Genomic DNA, 20,099 nt, shown 5'->3' with positions numbered 1-20,099 from the left:
CCAACAGGTTGCATAATATGGGTCAGATATCTGAGCTAAGATGAATAGAGAGCGCTAATCAGGGACGCTCTTTGTAAAGTGTATCTCTGATATCCAGCTCCTTAGCTTTGTTTCCAAAGTACAGAGGCGGACGATGGAACTAAGTATCAGATTCTTATACTTAAAGGCAGCTTAAAAATTAGATTCAGAAGTCCCAATATTCATTACAAGTTAAACATGAAACTTTTTAATTCGTTTAGAGATGGGAAACGCCTTTTTTGAGTAAAAGTATATTAGGTTTTATTTGCCTTTAATGATTAATAAATGATGATAGCTTCCGATCTGTCAATCTTCTGCCCTTTGCTGACACGCTCACACAGATATCATACCAGGACTTTGCTCTTATAAAGGTATTTTAGGGCAATCGAGGACAAGTGAGGCTGTTATTCCAGCACAAATAGACATATTGTGAGTGGGCGGTTTAAACTGCATGCAGACGTCTTCCTGTGTAACTCACCGAGTCTGCTGGTGGGCATCAAGTGGTGAGTTATTACTCAAGCAGTGGTTTGTCATACGGGAAATCGCCGGGGTCCTCGAGGCAAACAAAATGTAACAGATGAAACCCTAAAAAATGTACAAATGAGAGTATGTCCTGTCTAGACAAAGTGTCTTGGAGTTTTGGAGGTTGAATTTTTTTGTTCGTAAGAGGCTGAAACCCGAGCAGCGTTCTTTAACTTCTCAGTGACTCTGAGGGATGAACCAGGTTGGGTTTGTTCTCGCAGCATCATCCTTCAAATATCCTGACATGGTTTCATTGAGTTTAAATATAGACACAAGTTTAGCTAATTCTATTAGCTTAGTGTTTCCAGATGTCATTGAGGACCTGCATAGCCTTTTTTTAGCCCGGGTGGGTGTGTTTACATTTTTTGTATTCCATGTTGCTGAAGTGATCCCCCAATGCTTCTTCGTTATGTGTCAGCCTGGACTGAAATTGAGACATAGTGCGGTCCCCAGTGTGCAAAGAAGAAAGCATATGGAATGATGTTTTTTATTGAAGGCAGTAAGTCAGAGCTGAAACAACAGGATGTATTTAATGCTAGGTCTATTTTTGGCAAATACTCCACATATTTGCTGAAACTTAGATGGATTACGTTCTGCTTAGATAAAAGTATATGTATAAGTTTATTGGACAGCGTGCACAATAGGATTCAGATGTTGACATCTTCAGTATTTTCTTGGACAAAGCACCCAGAGGAGTAAGCATGGGCTGAAAAGAGGGGGTTATTTCCTACTACGTGGTGTTTGACAAGCTTTGGTCGGGAGCCAAATGGCTGAAATTCCAACTTTGAAGCTTTAATGAAGATACACCAAAGTGTTTAACAGACCCACTAAGCAATTTGCATTTTGGCTCTGTTTCGCGCTGGTATGTAAAACCATTATTATTTGCAGATTTTCTCCACTCCATGAAAAAGAGAATGACTCATTTACAAACACTTAGGAAACACATCTGTAGAGAGCAGAGATGAGGCTGAGCACGAAAAGCTTTCTGCGGTCACAACAGGCCCCCAGCGAACTAAACAACCACAGATGAGGAATGCACCAAGACACAGCGTTTACAACTTGTGCGAGGAAAAATGTGTTTCTAATCTTCTCAGGCAAGTGATGATGACAGGAACCAGCTCACGTCCTCATCTGGTATGGATGAGCCAGGTTTGAGGATGGAGGTCAGCGCGGTGCTCACCTAGTACATTTCCATCGCCTGACCTCTGGTATCAAGGCACCGTCCAGCTGGTGTACTGTAAACGGACAGAGGTGATGGAGGTCAGAGCGTAGTGACGCAGGAAGTTCTTATAATTCAACTCCATGCAAAGCAGGAGTGTTTTTCTTTTACTTCTATCACACTTGAGATTTTGAAGTATGAACACATTTTTGTTAGAACAGTGGATGGAGAAAAACCTAAACACAGATATTCGACTATTGCTTTCAAGGTTTCATTGACACTAACTTAAGAAGCAATGCTATAAGATTGTTTATGGAACAATAACCATCTCAAAAAATACCACAGTCTCAATGGCCGTGTTAATTGGTATTACAAGATCATCATTATTATTACAATCAGTTGCAATGACCCTTAAAGAGATGAAGACAGAGGGTTTTTGATTTTGGTTGAACACATTTTTTATATATAAATTCACAAAATATTCCTACGTCCTAATATGACAAAATTAAAAACGTTTTAATAACAACAATACAGTTGAATTCAGCACTGTTGACCATCAATTAATGTACTATGTTGAACAGTAAACCACTGCACTCTTAATTCTAACTGCCCACCTTTTTCTTCTGAGGAAGGACAAGCAGGACGTCGATCTTGTGACGGCCACAAAGACAACAAATTAACGTGAATGTTACAAATTAAACCTGAAAATGGAATTTTAGCTTATTATACTCAAAAATGATATACTTATCTCCTTCTGTGATAAGCAGAGTTTCACTAATCTAAAGGACAGTTTGTTCGCTGAGTCGCTGAATCCGCCTGCTTTCCCCTCACGGTGCAAGTTTTCCACTTTTAGCGAACATTGCAGCTAGACCACCAACGGCTTCAGGGTCGAGTGACCTCAGTCAAGGTCGTCACGCTTAGTTAAACCATATATTCGTAAAGTTGCACAGTTACAACCTTTGTTTTGTCATTCTCATTCAGATGGTTTAGGACAAAGAAATGAAATGTGCCAAAATACATCCACATGACTTTGATGTCAACTGTTATATTGCTGAGTTTGTCTAATTATAGGCATATGTGTGAAATGATTGTATGTAAATGTATTGCTTGTAGACGAAACAGTCTCCCTTGCACTTGTTTAATTTAGATTCCTCTGAACAGACTGTGTTTTTATTTTCATTTTTAACGGGCTGTATTAATTACAGGCAGAGAGTCAACATTGTAAGACAACCAGGTGGACATTAAGCTTTTCAAATCTTTTGAATAAAAAAAAAAAAGCTTCGTGTAAACCTGCGTTTGCCTGCCAGCAAACACCGAACATGATGACATGCATTGACTGGAAACGGATAGCTGTTTATTTTAATGCTTTGCTTGGCCTTTACTCTGTGTGCGTGTGTATGAGTGTGAGTGTTTGGTGAAGTGAGATGTCTTGACGACTGAGCTCGAGAGGTCAAACACATTCCAAAGCACTACAAAGTTCAGTGTTGAACATGAGGGTCAGACCATTACATGCAGCCTGCAGACAACTGTCTGTCAGCAGACTCACCCCGCGCTGTCTCCACTACAGTCATGTTTCCCAGCAGGAAAACAAAATGTCTCCTCCGATGACATCAGTCAAATCATTGTTTTTGGAAACATTTGGAGAATTTGATTTCAGGTGTTGAAGCACAACCGGCCTTGAGCAGTTCTGCAAACGTGTTGAAGCCTCAGGCAGGGCGTAGAGTAAGATGAGCTCTATTCATACAGGAAGGTAAAGAGGGGAAACTCTGTAATGCCACATAAATATAAGGCAATACTGTGGGGAGCCCATTCTTATGATAGATAACCCTCTTCCTATTGTAACATTTGGGTTTTACACTGTTGGTCAAACACAAATCATTTTACAATATCTTGGGCGTTAGGAACTTTGGAACGCCATTTCCCCCTAATTTCTGACATCTCATAAACAAACTAATAAACTGATTGATAACAAAAAAATAACAGTCCAATTATCAGTAATAAAAAATAATCTATTTTAGTACGTCTGATTTAATTATGAGAAAGATGTTATTGGTGCATTCATTAGTTAGCAGTTGGTTAAATTCCCATTTGAATATGAATTACTTGGTTTTGTGGGTGACACATTAAAAAAAGAAATGCTTGGTCAGCAGTTTGAGAATGACCTTTATCAACACCTGACTGAAACATCCTCAAAGCATTTGTTGATTTAAAAACGTCCCGCTTTCCGTTTGTCGCACGTCGTCCCTCCTTGACGTATCTCTTCGTTTGTTTTCCAAGTTTGACAGTGACCTGTCGTCACCTTCACAAAGGTTTGCAGCATTAAGCCTTTGGTGTTTTACACTGACAACAGTGTTGTTGTGGCTGTGGGTGGGATGCTGCAGCACTGAACAATAGTTATGCTGTACTGGTGCAGTCCAGCACACAGTATGCTGTGTGGGTTTACTGTTCCACTCAGTCAGAGCTGTTTCTTTGACCACATGCCACGCCGGTCACTTGCTTTTTTGTCCCCTGCTAACTCGGATATGTGCTGGTAGCCATGATTGTTACAGGAAGAAATGCATTTGTACAATTGGCTACAACCTTGGCCAAAAAACAAAGGCCAGTAAAAACATGCCAGCAACACCAATATTTGAGTGTGTTCATTCTTGTACAAAGACTTGGTGATTTTTACTTTCTCATCACATCACATCTCCACCAACAACTTCCCAAATTTGAATTTTCCGACCCTAATAACTGCCAAGGATTTTGTCGGTGGTAAACCCAAATCTAGTCTTCAAAACAATCCTCCAAAACTAGGCTGACATCGCAGGCATTACATCTGCTTCTCCACAGTCCTTGATTTCAAGAGAAGAGCACACCCTATTACTCATGATAGGAATATCTGGCTCCAAAACATGCATTACACAAAACAGATATTGGAGCTGTTGCAACAAATTAGCTTTAGGCCATTAATAAGTAAAAAATCGTAGGTACTGTTAATTAGAAATACAGGGCTTATTGCATCACAACACACACAGGTGTACTGTATATGTAATGCCACCTCACACCTTTACTTGTTTTCCACTGACAAACATGTGTAGAGATGAAATTTGAAAAATGTCCTCTTGGGGCCTAACTTCCTCAAATGCAGGAATTTGACCCGACTTGACCAGACAGTAAATATCTGTGTCATTTCTCTTGTCTAGAACTTTGACCTGTTGAACTCTTCCCTTTCGCCTCAAATCCCTGCCGTAATGAGGAACGTGGCTAACACTTCCGGGAGGGATGCTCGAGTTATTCCGAAAATATGCAGCTGGTGTCTCTGGGTAGTTGATATGACTGTTGTACACATTGACACATTTTAACAGTTATTAAAATAGAAATGCTTTTGTATACTCGTTGTCGCGGAGACGAATACTTCATGACATGACTCCGGTGTGACCTGCGCCTCTGGGCTTAGGTTGGGTTCAGTTCAGTGGCGAGAAGAATCAGCCTTATTGCTAAGAGGAGTCATTCATGTGGCCTTGTTCTCTCAGCAGGTTTGATCAGTATATCATGACACAGCTTAACACTATTGTTCATAATCTGCTGCCTTGGTTAGTCAGTCTCAGGCTCTGTGCCAAACCTGGCTGATGAAAGAATGCGTGCTAATTGTATCACTTGATGGATTGACTCAAGTGACCATAACTTGACATGTCGTGCTGCACGTCGGTCCTCTGATGTTTGTAAAACTATGAGAGACAAACTAAACAGTGCATTCCACATAGCAGGATGCCGTTCCAGCCGGGAGGGGGGGGGGAGTAGGATCATGTGTTTGTCAGGAAGATCCACACATGAGTAATCAATGCTTCGTGTGCCAGTGAAGCTAAACACATCAGGAAACAAAGCTGGAACTGTCAGGCAAGCAGGACTTTCCATGCTGAAAAGCACTGTGAGCTCACCAGGAAATGGGAATACACAGGATGAAACGAAGCCAGAGTACGCTGGAGAGCGCAGAGGCTCGAACTTTTAGATCACATACAGTAATTGCTTAATGGTTTGTGTTGTTTTGGTAAGGAAGTGTCTCTTCCCTTGTTTTTAGGTCATAAACACTTCCAGTAAACCGAAGTCTGTTACAGTTGAAAATCTTCCGTCCAAACAAACAAAAACATGAAAGGATGACCAGGTGTGTGTCCAGTCCAAACATGTAGATGTGAACTGGTGCCAGAAAGGTCCAGCAGAGCAGAGTTTTGGGATACCCCGGCTATCCTGTACATTTCCTTCCTCCCCTCTTCAGAGCGGGCTGGCTGCGGACATTCCTCTAACTGGCTACTGGTGAATGCCACTGTGTGCAGTAAAAATGTACTGACTGCTGCAAAATGTTCTGACACCAGGTGCAGTGGCTGGAGTTGAACAAGGATTCTTTCATCTACACACACGTAATAATCCACATTACTCATTGCCTTCAAGTATCTGTCCTTTAAAAGTAACATTTTAATTTTGTAGGGCTCTAAACTCGACTACGATTTAGCTTCTGTGGGGCAACGGCCAATATTTTCAGGCCTCCAGTGTACCTTGTATCCAGATAACTGATATCGGCTATCCGAGCTAAGACTTTCCTTTTAAGACGCTATGGAGTTGTTTGAAGAGATTATTGAATAGACGTACGCTCTGGAAATGCATTTCAGCTAATGTGTTTGGTGTCTTTTTCTCCCCACACAGACTGTTTCCATGTTTCCAACCGAAGCCGCTCAAACTACAACCAAACTTCAAACAAACACCAGAAATCTTGCCCCTCGCCTACATTGCGTTTCCATTTTATGATCATCAGTGTTCGTCAGACTTTTACAATGCCTCATCCTGTTGAAACGGTTTTATGTCGTTGTCCAAACAAAAATTTCCCGTTACTGAATCTGCCCTTTAGGCAAAATACATTAATAGATACGATGGCACGTCTTGCATCTGTGTTTATTTTTGAGGGATAAAGGTTGAGCAGGAACCATTTACAGTATGTGAAACCACTTCTCCTTTTTTAATTTACTGCGCCTCGTTCTGCGAACTGCAATATTTATAAAGGAACATCAGTGTAACCATTAACCCACCTGAAGTTAGGAGACATGTAATGGCTCAAGGTGGCACAGATTTCCTGTCTTGTAGGGGATGTATCAGTCCTTTTCATGTCCTGCTGTGGCAGAGAACAACGACTCAATGAGTCACTGTTTAGTTTTCGGATACAAATGGAAACTCAGACCGTCCTGTGTTCATACACACTCAACACACTGACTCGTACCGCACATTCACATTTCATGTTTACACTGCATTATTGTATGTCCAGGAAAGGAAGTGAACTTGTTGTGGTTTGGGCTGAGCTTCTTCATGGCAGAAGTGAGACTGAGGCCTACAGTGAATACTGTAACTCAGGCCGGGCCCCCACAAGGCGGTGGAGGAAGCACCTGCTCCTCAGCTGGGTCGCTATCAGCCTTTATCTTAGCGAGCTCTAAAGGCCGGGGTCTGACGCAGGACAGCCATTGTGCTGATCTACAACCTCAGGACAAAGCTGTTTACCCTGCTCTTTCATTCATCACACCATGTGCTCAGAACTGTGTTTTGATGTTCAATGTTTACTTTTTACAGCTGAATTAAAAAACAACCATGTTTACCTACAGTCAGCTGATACTGGAAAAAAGACAGTGGCAATGTAGTACTGATGATACAAGGTATATAACTAAAATATTATAGATTAAACTTTAAGAAAAACATACCTTACTTAGTAGAATTTTATTCCCTTAACTTTCTGATTTTCCAGTTTTAATTTTATATCTCATTTTTGTCACCTAATAGCTGCACTTAAAGCCACTATATAGCATTTTAGAATTTCCGGCTTTGGCGCCCCCCAGTGGTACCATCAAAAAAGACACATGACGCATTCAGTCTGATTACAACTTCTTATTGCACTACAGCACATATACAGGTCTGCAGCCTGGTCAAAGTTATGCAGATGCAGATGAAGCACTCGAATGCTAAATGCACAGCTGCAGGAAGTCAAGGTTTGGAGGCCAGATGTGACCGTGTAGCAGGTCTCAGTGAGGCATCATGGTTCTCTGTAAGGTCAAAAGGGCAAACTTAAAAAGACGGAGCTCATGTACCAAGACGTTAGCTATTAGTAGAGAAACAAGCATAGAGAATGTTAACTTGGGCTGGGATGATACTTAGGACAAAAGTCAAACACTTCCATCTGTTTGCTATCTGTGCACTAGTGAGACCGCCTTATGTAATAGTGCAGGTCAGTCGTGTGTATTTGTAGTACAATACGGCTCAGCGCCTCATCTTGACATCACCACTTTGATGAAGCCGAAAAATGTGTGTCACAAATATTTATGTCGAGCACACCGGCGGTTCTGCTGAAAGTCTCCATCCTCTACTTCCACGTCCTGTAAATGTTTGAGGTTCAGGCCACGTAGAGCGAAAGTAGGACAGCCATGTTTGTGTTTTTCACCATGGATGTCAGAAATGCCAGAATCACAATCAGTTTTATGATCCGTTGGTGTCTGTTCTGATTTGGCACTCGTGTCGGAGTCTGGAGGAACACTGTCTGTAATTCTTTTACAGCTCGCTGGCCGATTGGATGGAATGTTGCATGATCCAAAAATCAGCTTATCCACGTGCAACAGAATATGTGATTTGAATCAGTTGGCAGTCATTGTTAATTATCTACCAACTTTAGCTGTTTTTATAATGTATTACTGAGCAGCAGCAGACTGTATAACGTAGCCAGATATAAGACACAACTACAGTGCAAAATGAGAAGACACCAAATACTGAAATGCTGCAAGACGACAACAGGAACAGGAGACACAAAAATGATACTTTAGCTTATCCTCCAATAGCATCACAAATAGCCAAATATAAAAGCTTATATATTTATATTTGCAGCTGTATCTCCGTATTTTGCTTTTGTTTGTTTTTTTTACATCAATGTGTGTGTTACATTGAGTCCTCAGGGCTACCGTAGACTATGTATTGTGAAAGACTGCTTTGACTTTGACATGCTTTCTGAATGTTGTCCAAAAAGTACAGTGTGCTAACAGGCTGTCATGATTAACCCAGTTGTATAAGCAGGCATGTTGACACATGACTGACCAGGTTCTTCTTAAGCACAAGTCATTGATTTTTTCTATAACGCCGCAAGCATCACACGGTTACTCTTACCGCTCTGTTCGCTCTAGTTTGAAAGATTCCCTCTCAGTAATGGGAGAATGTATTTAATAAAGCTTGTTTTCGCACTATTGAAGTGGTTTTAATATCAGTTTTACAGAACCTGCTATAAAACAGTGCGGGGAAAATCCACTGACCTTTTCTTGGATTCCGAAAGGGAATTTCTGTCTCTTGTCAGCCGAATTTTCGCAATCTTTGAACTCATTTATTCTTGGAAGATATGGTGTAAGTTAACCAATTTAGACAAAAACAAACATTACGACAGTTTATTTAATGTTTGGGAACCTTTTGCCAACCGTGAACATCACACACACGCTTCAGGTTTCGCTTAAGGAGTAGCGTTGGGAGCGCCGGATGAATCCATCGGACGGTGGATTGATTTAGGCATAGGAATGTCTGATTCTCCGAAGAGTCCTTTTTTATTTGCCTCCTGATGCAGTTCTGTTTTCAAGTTGCATGTGGTGAATCGGCCGTATGCTTTTAATTTACGCTGTGTTTTGAAATAAACCCAAGTATTCGCCTGGAGTGAACAAACCTTCTCTGGGGATGCGGGGGGTTCAGCATGAGGAGTTGTCCTCATGATCTTGTTTCTGGACTATGCCTTTTTTTTTAATGTGAGCTAAAAATAGTATGTGTAGTTGGTTCTTCTCTGGTGCTACGTTTCCTGCACATATGGCATCTATGAGGCTTGAAATTTTGTGTCAGGGATAGCTTTCAGTATTTGTTAGATGACTCTTCCTGTCTTGCCTGGCTAGACATTTATGTGGTCCATCATGGTCATCTAAAAATATCTATCTTTAAAATGAACCATATGTGCTAGGTATTGCATAACGCATCAGCAAAGGGAAACAAAGAGTGTAGGTGACAGCGGGGAGGCAGAGTTGAGGAATGGCAGAGGAGGTGAGATGCCACCTCAGCAGAGGAGACGGAGCAAATACACTCACTGCAACCGCTTAATAGTACTTAAATAACAGCGCTATTATGGTCATATTGTGAACAGTTATGTTTCTTGAATTCGGCATCCTGACCTCGAGCTAAGAAGATGGTTGAGGTCATGTTTGTGCTCCAAACCGCACGCCTGCAGCGGCCGTCTCTGCTTGTTTTGTCCGCCGCTCATCCTGCAGACCTGCGAAAGCAGGAGGTCTGGGCAGGCAGCACGCCGTGACCTCCTCACTTCTCTTTCCGTCATTGTGTCGTCTTCCTGGCATGCGACTCTGAAACATGAATGGAGAAGAACAAGGTAGCGGGAAGAGGATGATTGAAGAGCACAATGTACAGCGCATCTGTTGTTAAGCTTTCCTGACCACACTGTCTTGCCAGTAACTTTACATTCGTCTATAATTCACTCATGTTGTGTGAAAGATCAGCAGATTATAGATTTTCCTGTCAGAAGTACCTGCTCTAAGATTGTCTGGCGGCCATATTTACCAATTATCTTCACCAAGGAGGTGTTTTTGTTTGTTAGCAGGATCATGAAAAACGTACTGGCCCGATTATCATGGAACTTGCTGGAAGGATGAAGCATGAGCCAAGGACAAACCCATTAAATTTTGAATGGTAAACTCATAAACAAGGAGTAATATTGACCGAAATCTAACTCTGGTTACCACGGCAAAGTTAATTGTGTGGTTCGAGTAAATATACAACAACACATAAAAATCAAAACTGTAGAAATAAATGCACAACTGAAATAATGATGCTTCAGCTAAACACAAACATATTTTCACATAATTGTAATGATTTGGAAAAATGATATAATCAGACATTTGTTATTTATTGATATATGTTTTCCCAATGGTTTTTAAGTTTCTGTTATTTATTGTATGTGGGGTTTTTTGGGGTTCTTTTATGCCTTTATTTATAGAGAGGACAGTGGATAGTGTTGGAAACAGGGGAAGAGAGAAGGGAGGATGACATGTGGCGACGGGCCAAGGGTGAGAGTTGAACCCGAGGCAGCCACATGGAGGACAATAGCCTCTGTATATGGCCCGCCGATTTAACCGCTGAGCTAAACCGGCGCCCGTTACTATTTTATTAATTTCATAAATGCTCTCCGCATTCCTGCAGTTTCCTCATCAGCATTTCCCAAAACGCCCCTTCATGTGCTACTATGCTGTAATCAAGGAAAAGATGAAAGGGTTTTCTTTTTGGTCATTCCTGCTGATGTTCAGCCTTAGATCAGAGCAGACAGCTCAGTCTACAGACAAGTTATTGCTGTTGTTGGAGAACTTTAGTGCCTGATTTCATTTAGTCTGTAATTCAACCAAACTATGCAACAAGTCCCTCTCCAAAAGGATTTGCGGGATTGAGCAAAGTTGTGGTAACGGGAACTCTTTAAACGTTTTATGACCCGTCAACGTCTGTTTGCATTTCCTCAAGTACAAGTCTCTTAAATGTTGCGGTCGTAATGAAAACAGTAATGCTTGTTTTCGTCATGATTTAGCTGTATCATACCCGAGGAAGACAAAGCTGACTCTCTGTCTCATTGTCCTGAGTCATATTTAATAACGGCTGCCACTCAATCTAGTTATATCTGGCTTGTGCCGGCGTAGGCAGCCTTGATGCCTCGTCACAGTTTAAGAATGCAGCCGTGTCCTAATCAGGCAAAGCCTAAGTGTGTTTTCTTTTTAATAGTGCTGCTCTTCAGACACTCTGCTGTGACAATGCTTAGCAGGTCAGCCTGCAGCTCCAGTGTCACCGGCTGAGTGGGTGAAAAGTACAGTGGGGTGGGTGTCGGTCATACCAGGCTGCAGCACATGATGTGATGCAGAGGGTTTAGCTGGAGGGCCGCAGTTTAGTCGGCTCTGACATTAATACAGCAAGTGTTCCGGAGTTCCTTTGTCACTTGACTGAGATCTAATTTGGGAATGGGAGATGTCCTTTCTCTCGGCTGCGTGTGTATAAATTGGTGCTGTATATAGGCTAGGTTTCCTACGTGTTGACCTTTGCATCTGTTGCACTGCACTGCGTCATCCTGAATGCAGGTTGCGTCTCATGCTGCCGGTCAGCCCTTCGCTTGTATCATCGAACTGGCTGCTACCTGGAGATCCCTCCAGGGCACGGAAGGACATAAAAACACAGGAAAAAAAAGGTCCTGAAAAGTTGCTGTTTTGCAGCGTGACATTTCTATTTGTTCGAATCCTTTTTCATCCTTTATCCTGTTCTTCTGAATCATGAACAGCACATCTTTATCCTTTTTGCCTACTGATAGAATTAGCTTAAAAAATGTGGCCCTTGTGTTTGTATCCACCCTGCACTCTGTTTGACTACATGGCAAATCAAATCATTGTTCAGGTTGGATGTTTTTAAGCATATTTTCTCTGTTTACACACAGTCGTGCATAATTTAATCTAAAGCGATAAACAACATTTGCACAAAGTTTCAGAGCTTTCCCCGCTTTTGCAAACAGTTGGATGGATTCTGAAGTCTAATCACCTGTTTTAAATAGTTGATTCACAAGCAAACAGTGAAAACAAGAGCTGTGTGTAGGTTTCATGTTTCGTTTTTTGTTGACAATATAACAAAATTAAAATCATAAGCACATAATCTTGCAAGACAACACGCTCGAAGCCTCAGTAACGTGTTTTGATAAGGAAAAACACATGGAATCAGACTTTCTTTGTTCATTACTTGTGCACTTTGTAAAGCCACTATTGGATCCAGCAATATCCAAGCTACATAATCATTCATATTTTTGTTAGACAGTCATAAGTTGTATGTGAAATGATGTCACAAGTCTGTCTGGATGCCATGGCCCCTGAATCAAATGAAGTTTACTAAACACTGAACTCCCTCAAGTGTCTTTGAACTCGGGCCAGCCCTCAAGTGTCTCTCTGCAAGACCTACAGGCGAGATAACGGCTTAGAGGAAACACTGATTTAATATCAGGAAAGTCCATTCATGTTCTCACCGTCACGCCTCCACGTGCTCTCTGCATCATGCAGCCCCTCTCTCACACATGCATACACTCCTCGGACACACACAGGATGTTATATCTCCCGTCATCTTCTGAGCTATGCGGTCCCAAAGGTGTTTATCTCTTCTCTGACAACAATGAATCGCATAGTTGGAATAGTTTAGGACAGGATCACAGTTATCTGCATTTGTCCTTGTGTGCTGACACACACGCACACGCACACCTCACTACAAAGCAGGTTTAACAGATTTCCTGCGAGCTATTGTATCTGATGGAAGATGGTGGCATCCTGGTCCAGACCTCCATGTTGACCAAGCCAAATCCCCGCCCCTCCTTTTCCCCTCTTCCTCTGTTATTCTCCCTCTCTCTCCGTCTTTGTCTCCTCTTCTTTTTCTATGTTGCTTGTATATTTGTCTTTGCCTGTACACAGATCCATCCATCCATCTGTTTTGGCCCTCACCCACCTCTCCTTTACCCAGTCTCCTCTCTGTCCAGTGATCCCCCGTGTAACCCCTGAAGAGCAGTCTAAACACTGTTTTCAGAGCCAGGGCCGGCTGGGCCTCCAGCAAAAACACAGAGACCAGACGCAAACACTCATCTCTGACTACATGCCCGCCTGCCTCGAATATTTTGGCCCCCGAGTTTGTCTCGCAACTAATATTTCCTCCATGACTATCATGAACCGCTCTTTTTTGTTTGTTTGAGATGGTAGTTTTTCATTTTGCCTTGTTAACCCATATTACACTGGGTGGTTTTATTTACAGGCGTATTTAATTGACATTCTTGTCAGTATTCTTAGCGCTCAAGGACAAATCTGTAAAACTGAAGTCTCCAACTATAAAATCTGATGAACTTTGTATGTCTAATAAAACACTATATCAGAAAAAAGCTGGTGTTTTCCACACTTTGCAGATGTTTTCTGTCAGCATCGGTTATGACTCACACCGTTAAACCTGTTCGATATGCTTTTTATTATGGCAACATTGTTTTGGAGTTTCAGTGGCCACAATTTGCTTAAAATATGCTCTGCACTGTCATGCATTAGAAATTGTTGATTTGTGTGATTCTCAAATCCTGGAATAAATATTTTATTGTTCCCAGAATCTTTTGGGGGGGAATTTTCTCTTGAAAATTCACAATACTCCAAAATAAAAGTCTACTTAACTCACTTGTGTATAAAGTTATCATAAGTTTGAGGCTTCAGAGTTTCAACATAGTTAAATAGACGTGTCTCAAATTTAATTGAACCGACTGCGTCGAAGTGTAAGCAGTTGCTTAATTCCCAGGTATTTTCCATGAGTCTTGTTCAAGATATTTGAAGTAATTACCAGACGGTCAATGAACCCAAGCAGTGGTTTGGCCCGGCACCTCTGCTGATGACTTTCAATGAAAACAAATAGCGAACATGCCACTTCCCGCTCTGATGAGCAGATGTATTGAATTGAAGCAGGACATCCTGTCTACGCTCTCCATGGAGGCGTTAGGATTAGACTAGCTACAGTAAAATGCTGATGCCCTGTTCGTTTAAGGTTTGAGTGAGTTACCAGCAGAAAGTCACAGGGCATTTTAAGCACTGAGCTTGTAACTAATTTGAATCTTTGATAAACTCAACCAAAAATTTTGTCCCTGAAATGTTACGACTTAAATGACCAATGATGATCGAGCAAACAGTTGTTCTTGTTTCTGTAACACTGGTTCTATCTAATTATGTTGTGTAAATTATCTGTCAATGTATTCTCATCTAATGGTGTTTTATTGAATGTCTTTTCAGTTCTGCCAGCCTGGAGGTTGGAGGCTCTCCCGAGACAGAAAAGCACCCACCTTCTTCACCGTTGTGCTGACAGATATCGATTCAGACCGACACTACTGTTCCTGCCTCACGTTCTATGAGGCCGAGGTTAATCTGCAGGTAAGACAAACACACATACTTAAAGGTCAGTGCTTTCGAGGACTGCGCTGTCCTTCAACATGTTTGTGTGAGTTTAGAGCATGTCATTAATGCATCCAATCATTTGTTTATTCTCGCTAATAGTTTGATCTTTTTCAGTGTCACAGGTACGCTGTAGCATTTCCCAGAATTCATGAGGTAAAGGTTAGGGCAGCAACGGGCTATCGAGACAACCATAGTCACAATCTGTACTGCAGTTTCATGACTGTTAGAGTAACCATGACAACCCACAAGAGCATTCTAAAAACATGTAAACTAAACACAGGAACAATATTAGCCACCATGCTAAACTCTCTCTTAACTAGATCATTCCACTTTCAGCACCAGCCGTCTCGTCCTCCATATCAGGCTCCTTATAACATCATCACATGATAACCTTGAGTTTCGTTGACTCCTATGATGAGCACGAGGTCACGTTTATCTTCACGTGTCTCACATGACTCTTACAATCCATCGTGGTATCTCGGTTGGGCAATGCGCTAGCTCTCACTTTCTGTTTTACAAATGAGTTTAGTTTTTTTTTTTTTACAGTCTTTGGCACATTTATTTATTTTAGGAGAGTCTGTCGCACGCTTGATGTCTCCCAGGATATGAAGCAGGAGTAGAAAACAAAAGCCTGCTCGCATCGGGCCTCGTAAATTGCGAGTTGGCTGAGAGATGCTGTTAAAAAGCAGAGGATGGACCTGTGCTTCCCTCCAGCACTATTCATTTGATTTACTCATGCATACAAAACTGTGTTCAATTGCAGATTAGCGGTCACAGCATTCCCCTTTGTTGTCTCTATAAATTATTGATTAGAACAGATTTATTTGAATGGGATCATTTATATTCGTATGAATGACCTTGTTAATGTCATCCCTGCCAAAATACCAAACTAATTGTTTCACTGTGTCTGACTTAGTTTGAGGCCTTAAATGACTCCTGTCGCTCTACCCCCCGCGGCTTCACATTCCCCCCACATGTGGACGACAGCTATCAGTCTCATTCCAGTAACATCAGCAAAACAAATTCAAGCGAAATTCAAGATTCAGACGTTTTCCGAGAAATATGTGCCGGATCACCGAGAGTCACTTCAATGTTGCATCAACACTGTAGTAGGGCATCCTTTACTCATTACTTTAGCATTTTCAGCTTGTTGTGGGAGTCAGTAATCACACAAACATTCCTCCGTTTGCACAACTGGACACATGTTTCCATGTTCGTTCACAAGCTTCAGAGGAGGAAGGTTTCAGGGCACATTGTCACATAAAAGGGAGAAAATCATCAAAAATAGCCCAGTTGTTAAATGTTAAAAGCTCTCTTTGGATGAGCCGTACTTCACAGTGCTGGTAAGTGTTTGGTGAAGTCCTTCAGCTGTAAACACCACGTTTGAGACAACAGATAAGTGGATCATCCTAGTTCAGCATAAACCTCAGTCCTCTTGGTCTATTTTTGTTCTCGCACACTCGCTCAGCGGGAGGACGTTGGGTTGTCATCAACAACAGATTTGATTTTGTGGTTTTGTCTTTAAGTGTTTCTTTGTTTACTTTCATCTGGGAATTGACTAACTTTGTTTTTCCCCTTTACTCTACATTAAATGTTTGTAATTGCTCTGCAGGACTAAACAACTGAAGTAGAGTTCACTTGTTGAATCAGTTTGCACCAGATATTTATCAGGCATGATTGAAAGGAGGTGTACAAGGGACACCTTGTTTGTATCACCGTACTTATTAAAGGAAGAGTTGGATATTCATTCAGCTAATGGACTCAGGAGGGACGGGGTGGATCATCACATCCCAGATGCCTCCATCTGAAAGAACAAAAGACACATAAAAAGGTCCCTGTTCGACGTTCTTATGTTGGATAAGTAAGTGATAATCAGGATCGGGTTGTTATCGCGGAATGGAACCCAACAGGGTGAGCCGGGGTCTTGTCTCACCCTGAAGGGGTTCCTCCGCAATAAAATCGGTCTCACTCTACATTATCTTGCTTATAACACAGCTACCTACTTATGAAATCAATTATTTGACATAAAATATTTGGAAATGATTTTATTCTTTAAAAAAAACGATTTTTTATTTAGTCTGTTACGCTCACAGTGAGAGCAGCGGCCGTAGCAATGGTTAACTCTAGCCTTCTTAAAATGAGCTAAGCTAGCTGATGTTACTCACATTAAATGGAAACATTTCCACTGATGAGGAAGTGAGACACAGTAAACAGGACCGCAGGAATCAGGACAGCACCTGATGGAGGTTTTCTGTCTCATCACTGTCAAAAGTCTGTTTACATTTTCTTTAAAAACGGCCGTGTCCCGTACTGTGTTCCTTTTAATGTTCACTTCATGTGCCGTCTTCAGTTTGGCAGATCTCTCTGTCGTAGCCTTCAGTTTTTACGTCTTTTAACCTTTGTTGCCTTCTCTGCAGTTTTGTCTCTTTTCTTTTTTCCCTCTGTAAACAAGCCAACGTCAAATTCACCAGACTTCTTTCGGCGGATTGATATGATCACAGTTAGTCCTCCGGATTGTGTGATTAGAGCCAATCCCAAGCAACAGTCTGTTCTTCATAACAACAGTTTGTTATTGAGAAATAGCAGACCTGACGTGCAGCTTTTCTGTTTTTGGACAGGCTCCGTCTGCCACTGACACAGCCAGTGACAAAAACACACTCAAATGATTCCTGCACAGATCTCAGAGAGTCAGAAGTTTAACGTTGCTCCTTATAAGTTTCAGTTGCTTGATTCACTGTCCTGCTGCCTTTAAGTAGAAAGAGAATCGATTAAAGAAGGTGCCTTCTTCATTGGTGGTCATATATGTTCGCAGTGCATTACAGACATACCTGACCTTTACTGTCTTGTGAGTTTCCCATTCCTGAAAAATTAAACAAACTTTTATTTAAGCCCTTCATCTGATTCTCGTGCCTAAAATAGCATACGGTAATTGAGATGTTTGTGTAAGCCAGGAAGACACGTGGATGCTTTGTGTGCGTAACATACTGTATCCCCATTCAAAACACCTCCTTCCCTTTTTGTTAATTTTTAGATGAGGCTATATTTGGCCGTCTCCAGACAGCATATTATCATGTGAAATTAACACACATTCCTGGATTCCTCTGAAGATCCTTTTGAAACGTGAGGGTGTTTTTACAGTCTTCCTCTAAACTGACGTCCTTATCAGCTCGGTCGGATTCCAGGCAGAGTCCAGACAGGCGGCGGAGGAATGTATTTTCTCTAATAATTGAACTGAATCCTAAGAATAACGGTGAAATGTGACCTCTTTCTGATGGGTTATTTTGATCCCATACTCCCTGGTCCGGAGATACCGAAGCACTTATGGCATGTTTTCACTGCCTGGAGAAATATACCAGATTGTGATAAAGGCTTTAGTCAGGAATGAGCGCTAAGCGGTGAGTGTATCAGTGTGCTGCTGATAGGGCTCGTGGATCCACGATACAGACAAGTAGAACCAGATTGAGGCCGCTGCTTGTAAGACAAGCCTTTCGTGATTTTGGGAAGAGGTTGATAACGTGTAAGATCAAAGCAAATATGACTTAGTGTACGTCATTAGATTTGTGCTCTTATTATCATCACCTTTGTCTTTACATATCTGTAAGTAGTTCTCTTCAGCAGGGTAGTTTATCCTTTAATGCTGTCAATTTTCATTTCATTCTACTGATGGAATTTCCCATAATAACAATTTTTAAAGTATTAATACATCACAAAAATTCAATTTTTTTTTTTCTTTTATGGTTCTTTTGTCTCGTTTTTTCAGCACGTGTGTATGAAATTACAGCATGTATGCAATACTAATTTAATTCAAAGGGGATTGCTAGAATGGCAAAGTGTGGATAACTGTAATGCTGTGTTCACATGGATTCAGGCAGACGGACAACACCTTTTAGACGGCACGGGAAAAGCAAGCAAACACACATGAAGAGATGTTGCTATGGTGATGTTGAATAAGCTATATAATGAATAAGTTTATTTAGTGCCATCATTTCATGTAATTATTCTAAAATTCGTAGCTATAAAAGCAGCTTTCTCTTGATATTCTATTGCAAAAATAAAATGATTGGTTGTTGTACCACAATTCTAAGCTTCTCGTTGTCCAGATCAGCCATGTTTTCTTGTTGTGTGAGGGAGGTATGTAACAACCAGTTGTAAATTCGGTTGCGGAGGACGGTAGAAAGTTATTTCTTTTACTTTGGACGGCGATGCATCTACCGTTAACCTTGCCGGCAATCTCAGTCGGCCGCACCACATTTTAACGTCTCGCTCTCATCCACTTAAATGTTATCCGGTTGCCGTCTGCCGTCTGCCTTATTCCATGTGAAAGCAGCATAAATGTTAAATCTTGTTAACACAATCATCCCTGGACATTATGCAGTTTTTATCATCTTTGTGTCTCTGAGTACATTATCTGATTCCGTGAGCGCAGCGACGTTAATCTCCTAAACTTATTTAAGCTCTCCTCTAAGGAATCCCGCTCATATGATTTAGTCTCTCTGTAAATAAGAACTTTTATTAAGCTCATCGAAATCTAAAAAAAATCTGCTGTGTTTATGAAATGGCTCCAGTGGGATGAGCAGCGATGTTGCATGGGGACAGATTGGGAAAGGAGATAATTAATAGTCAAAACAAAGGAGGATTTTTAAGATGTTTTTGTGAGGCTGAAACTTTGTCTGTTGCAAGAGTTTCATATGGGCTATTTTTGTTTTGAAGTAGGAAAACAACTTTTTACTACCTCAGCGTGTTTTATAAAGCATCCCTCAAGTGTAAGTGATTAACTGGTGTGCTGATGTTCATCAATAAGCACTGTTTTATTTTTGGGGCGCATCAGTCGAGATGCACAGGACGTATTCACAAGTTAAACAAGGACCTCAGCTTTGTTCTCATTCTCTACTTCACAGTTCTACGTCTGTAGTCTGTGGCACTTTGTTGAACTCTAGCTTCTTTTTTTAATGTTTCAGGGATCAAAGAATATTGAGGCTGATGGAGATGAAGACGAGGAGGCAGAGGAGGACGGCCTGATCCAACCAGCTCAAGTGTTTGCACCAAAAAGTCTCATTCTCGTGTCCAGGCTGGATTATCCTGAAATATTCCGGGTAATAAGACAACATATGATCTTGATTAAAAAATATTTTTCTGTCTTGTACAGAAGGAATACTCCGAATTTTTGTCAAATCAGTGCTTTCATCTCGCAGCTCTGAGATGACATTAATCTGCTCTGTACTGTCCGCAGAATAGGCCCCAGTTTGCCTAAGTGCAAGCCTGCACGCACTCCAGTAAAGTAAATGAGATATGAAGCATAAGCACCTCTAATCTTTTCGTTCCAGATGAGTTTGATCACAGGTTTTGCAGGATTGCCATAAGCCCTGTTTTTCGGAACT

General features: G+C 41.3%; 1 protein-coding gene across 1 annotated transcript in view; it reads left to right on the top strand.

Moving 5' to 3' along the window:
- The window catches only part of sbf2 (SET binding factor 2), an 88,839-nt gene that overhangs the window by 14,059 nt on the left and 54,681 nt on the right, over positions 1-20,099 (top strand). The window contains exons 3-4 of the mRNA XM_069675741.1: positions 14,560-14,697; positions 19,680-19,814. Coding sequence (XP_069531842.1) covers positions 14,560-14,697; positions 19,680-19,814 — 273 coding nt within the window. The remainder of the gene's footprint in view (positions 1-14,559; positions 14,698-19,679; positions 19,815-20,099) is intronic.

The sequence above is a fragment of the Semicossyphus pulcher genome, unplaced genomic scaffold (genome assembly GCF_022749685.1).
Source record: "Semicossyphus pulcher isolate SPU_LCO1_2020_fin unplaced genomic scaffold, fSemPul1.0.p SCAF_1, whole genome shotgun sequence".
Classification (NCBI taxonomy): Eukaryota; Metazoa; Chordata; class Actinopteri; order Labriformes; family Labridae; genus Semicossyphus; species Semicossyphus pulcher.
Note: the sequence above shows the minus strand (reverse complement) of the source record. Positions and strands in the feature narration are given on the sequence as shown.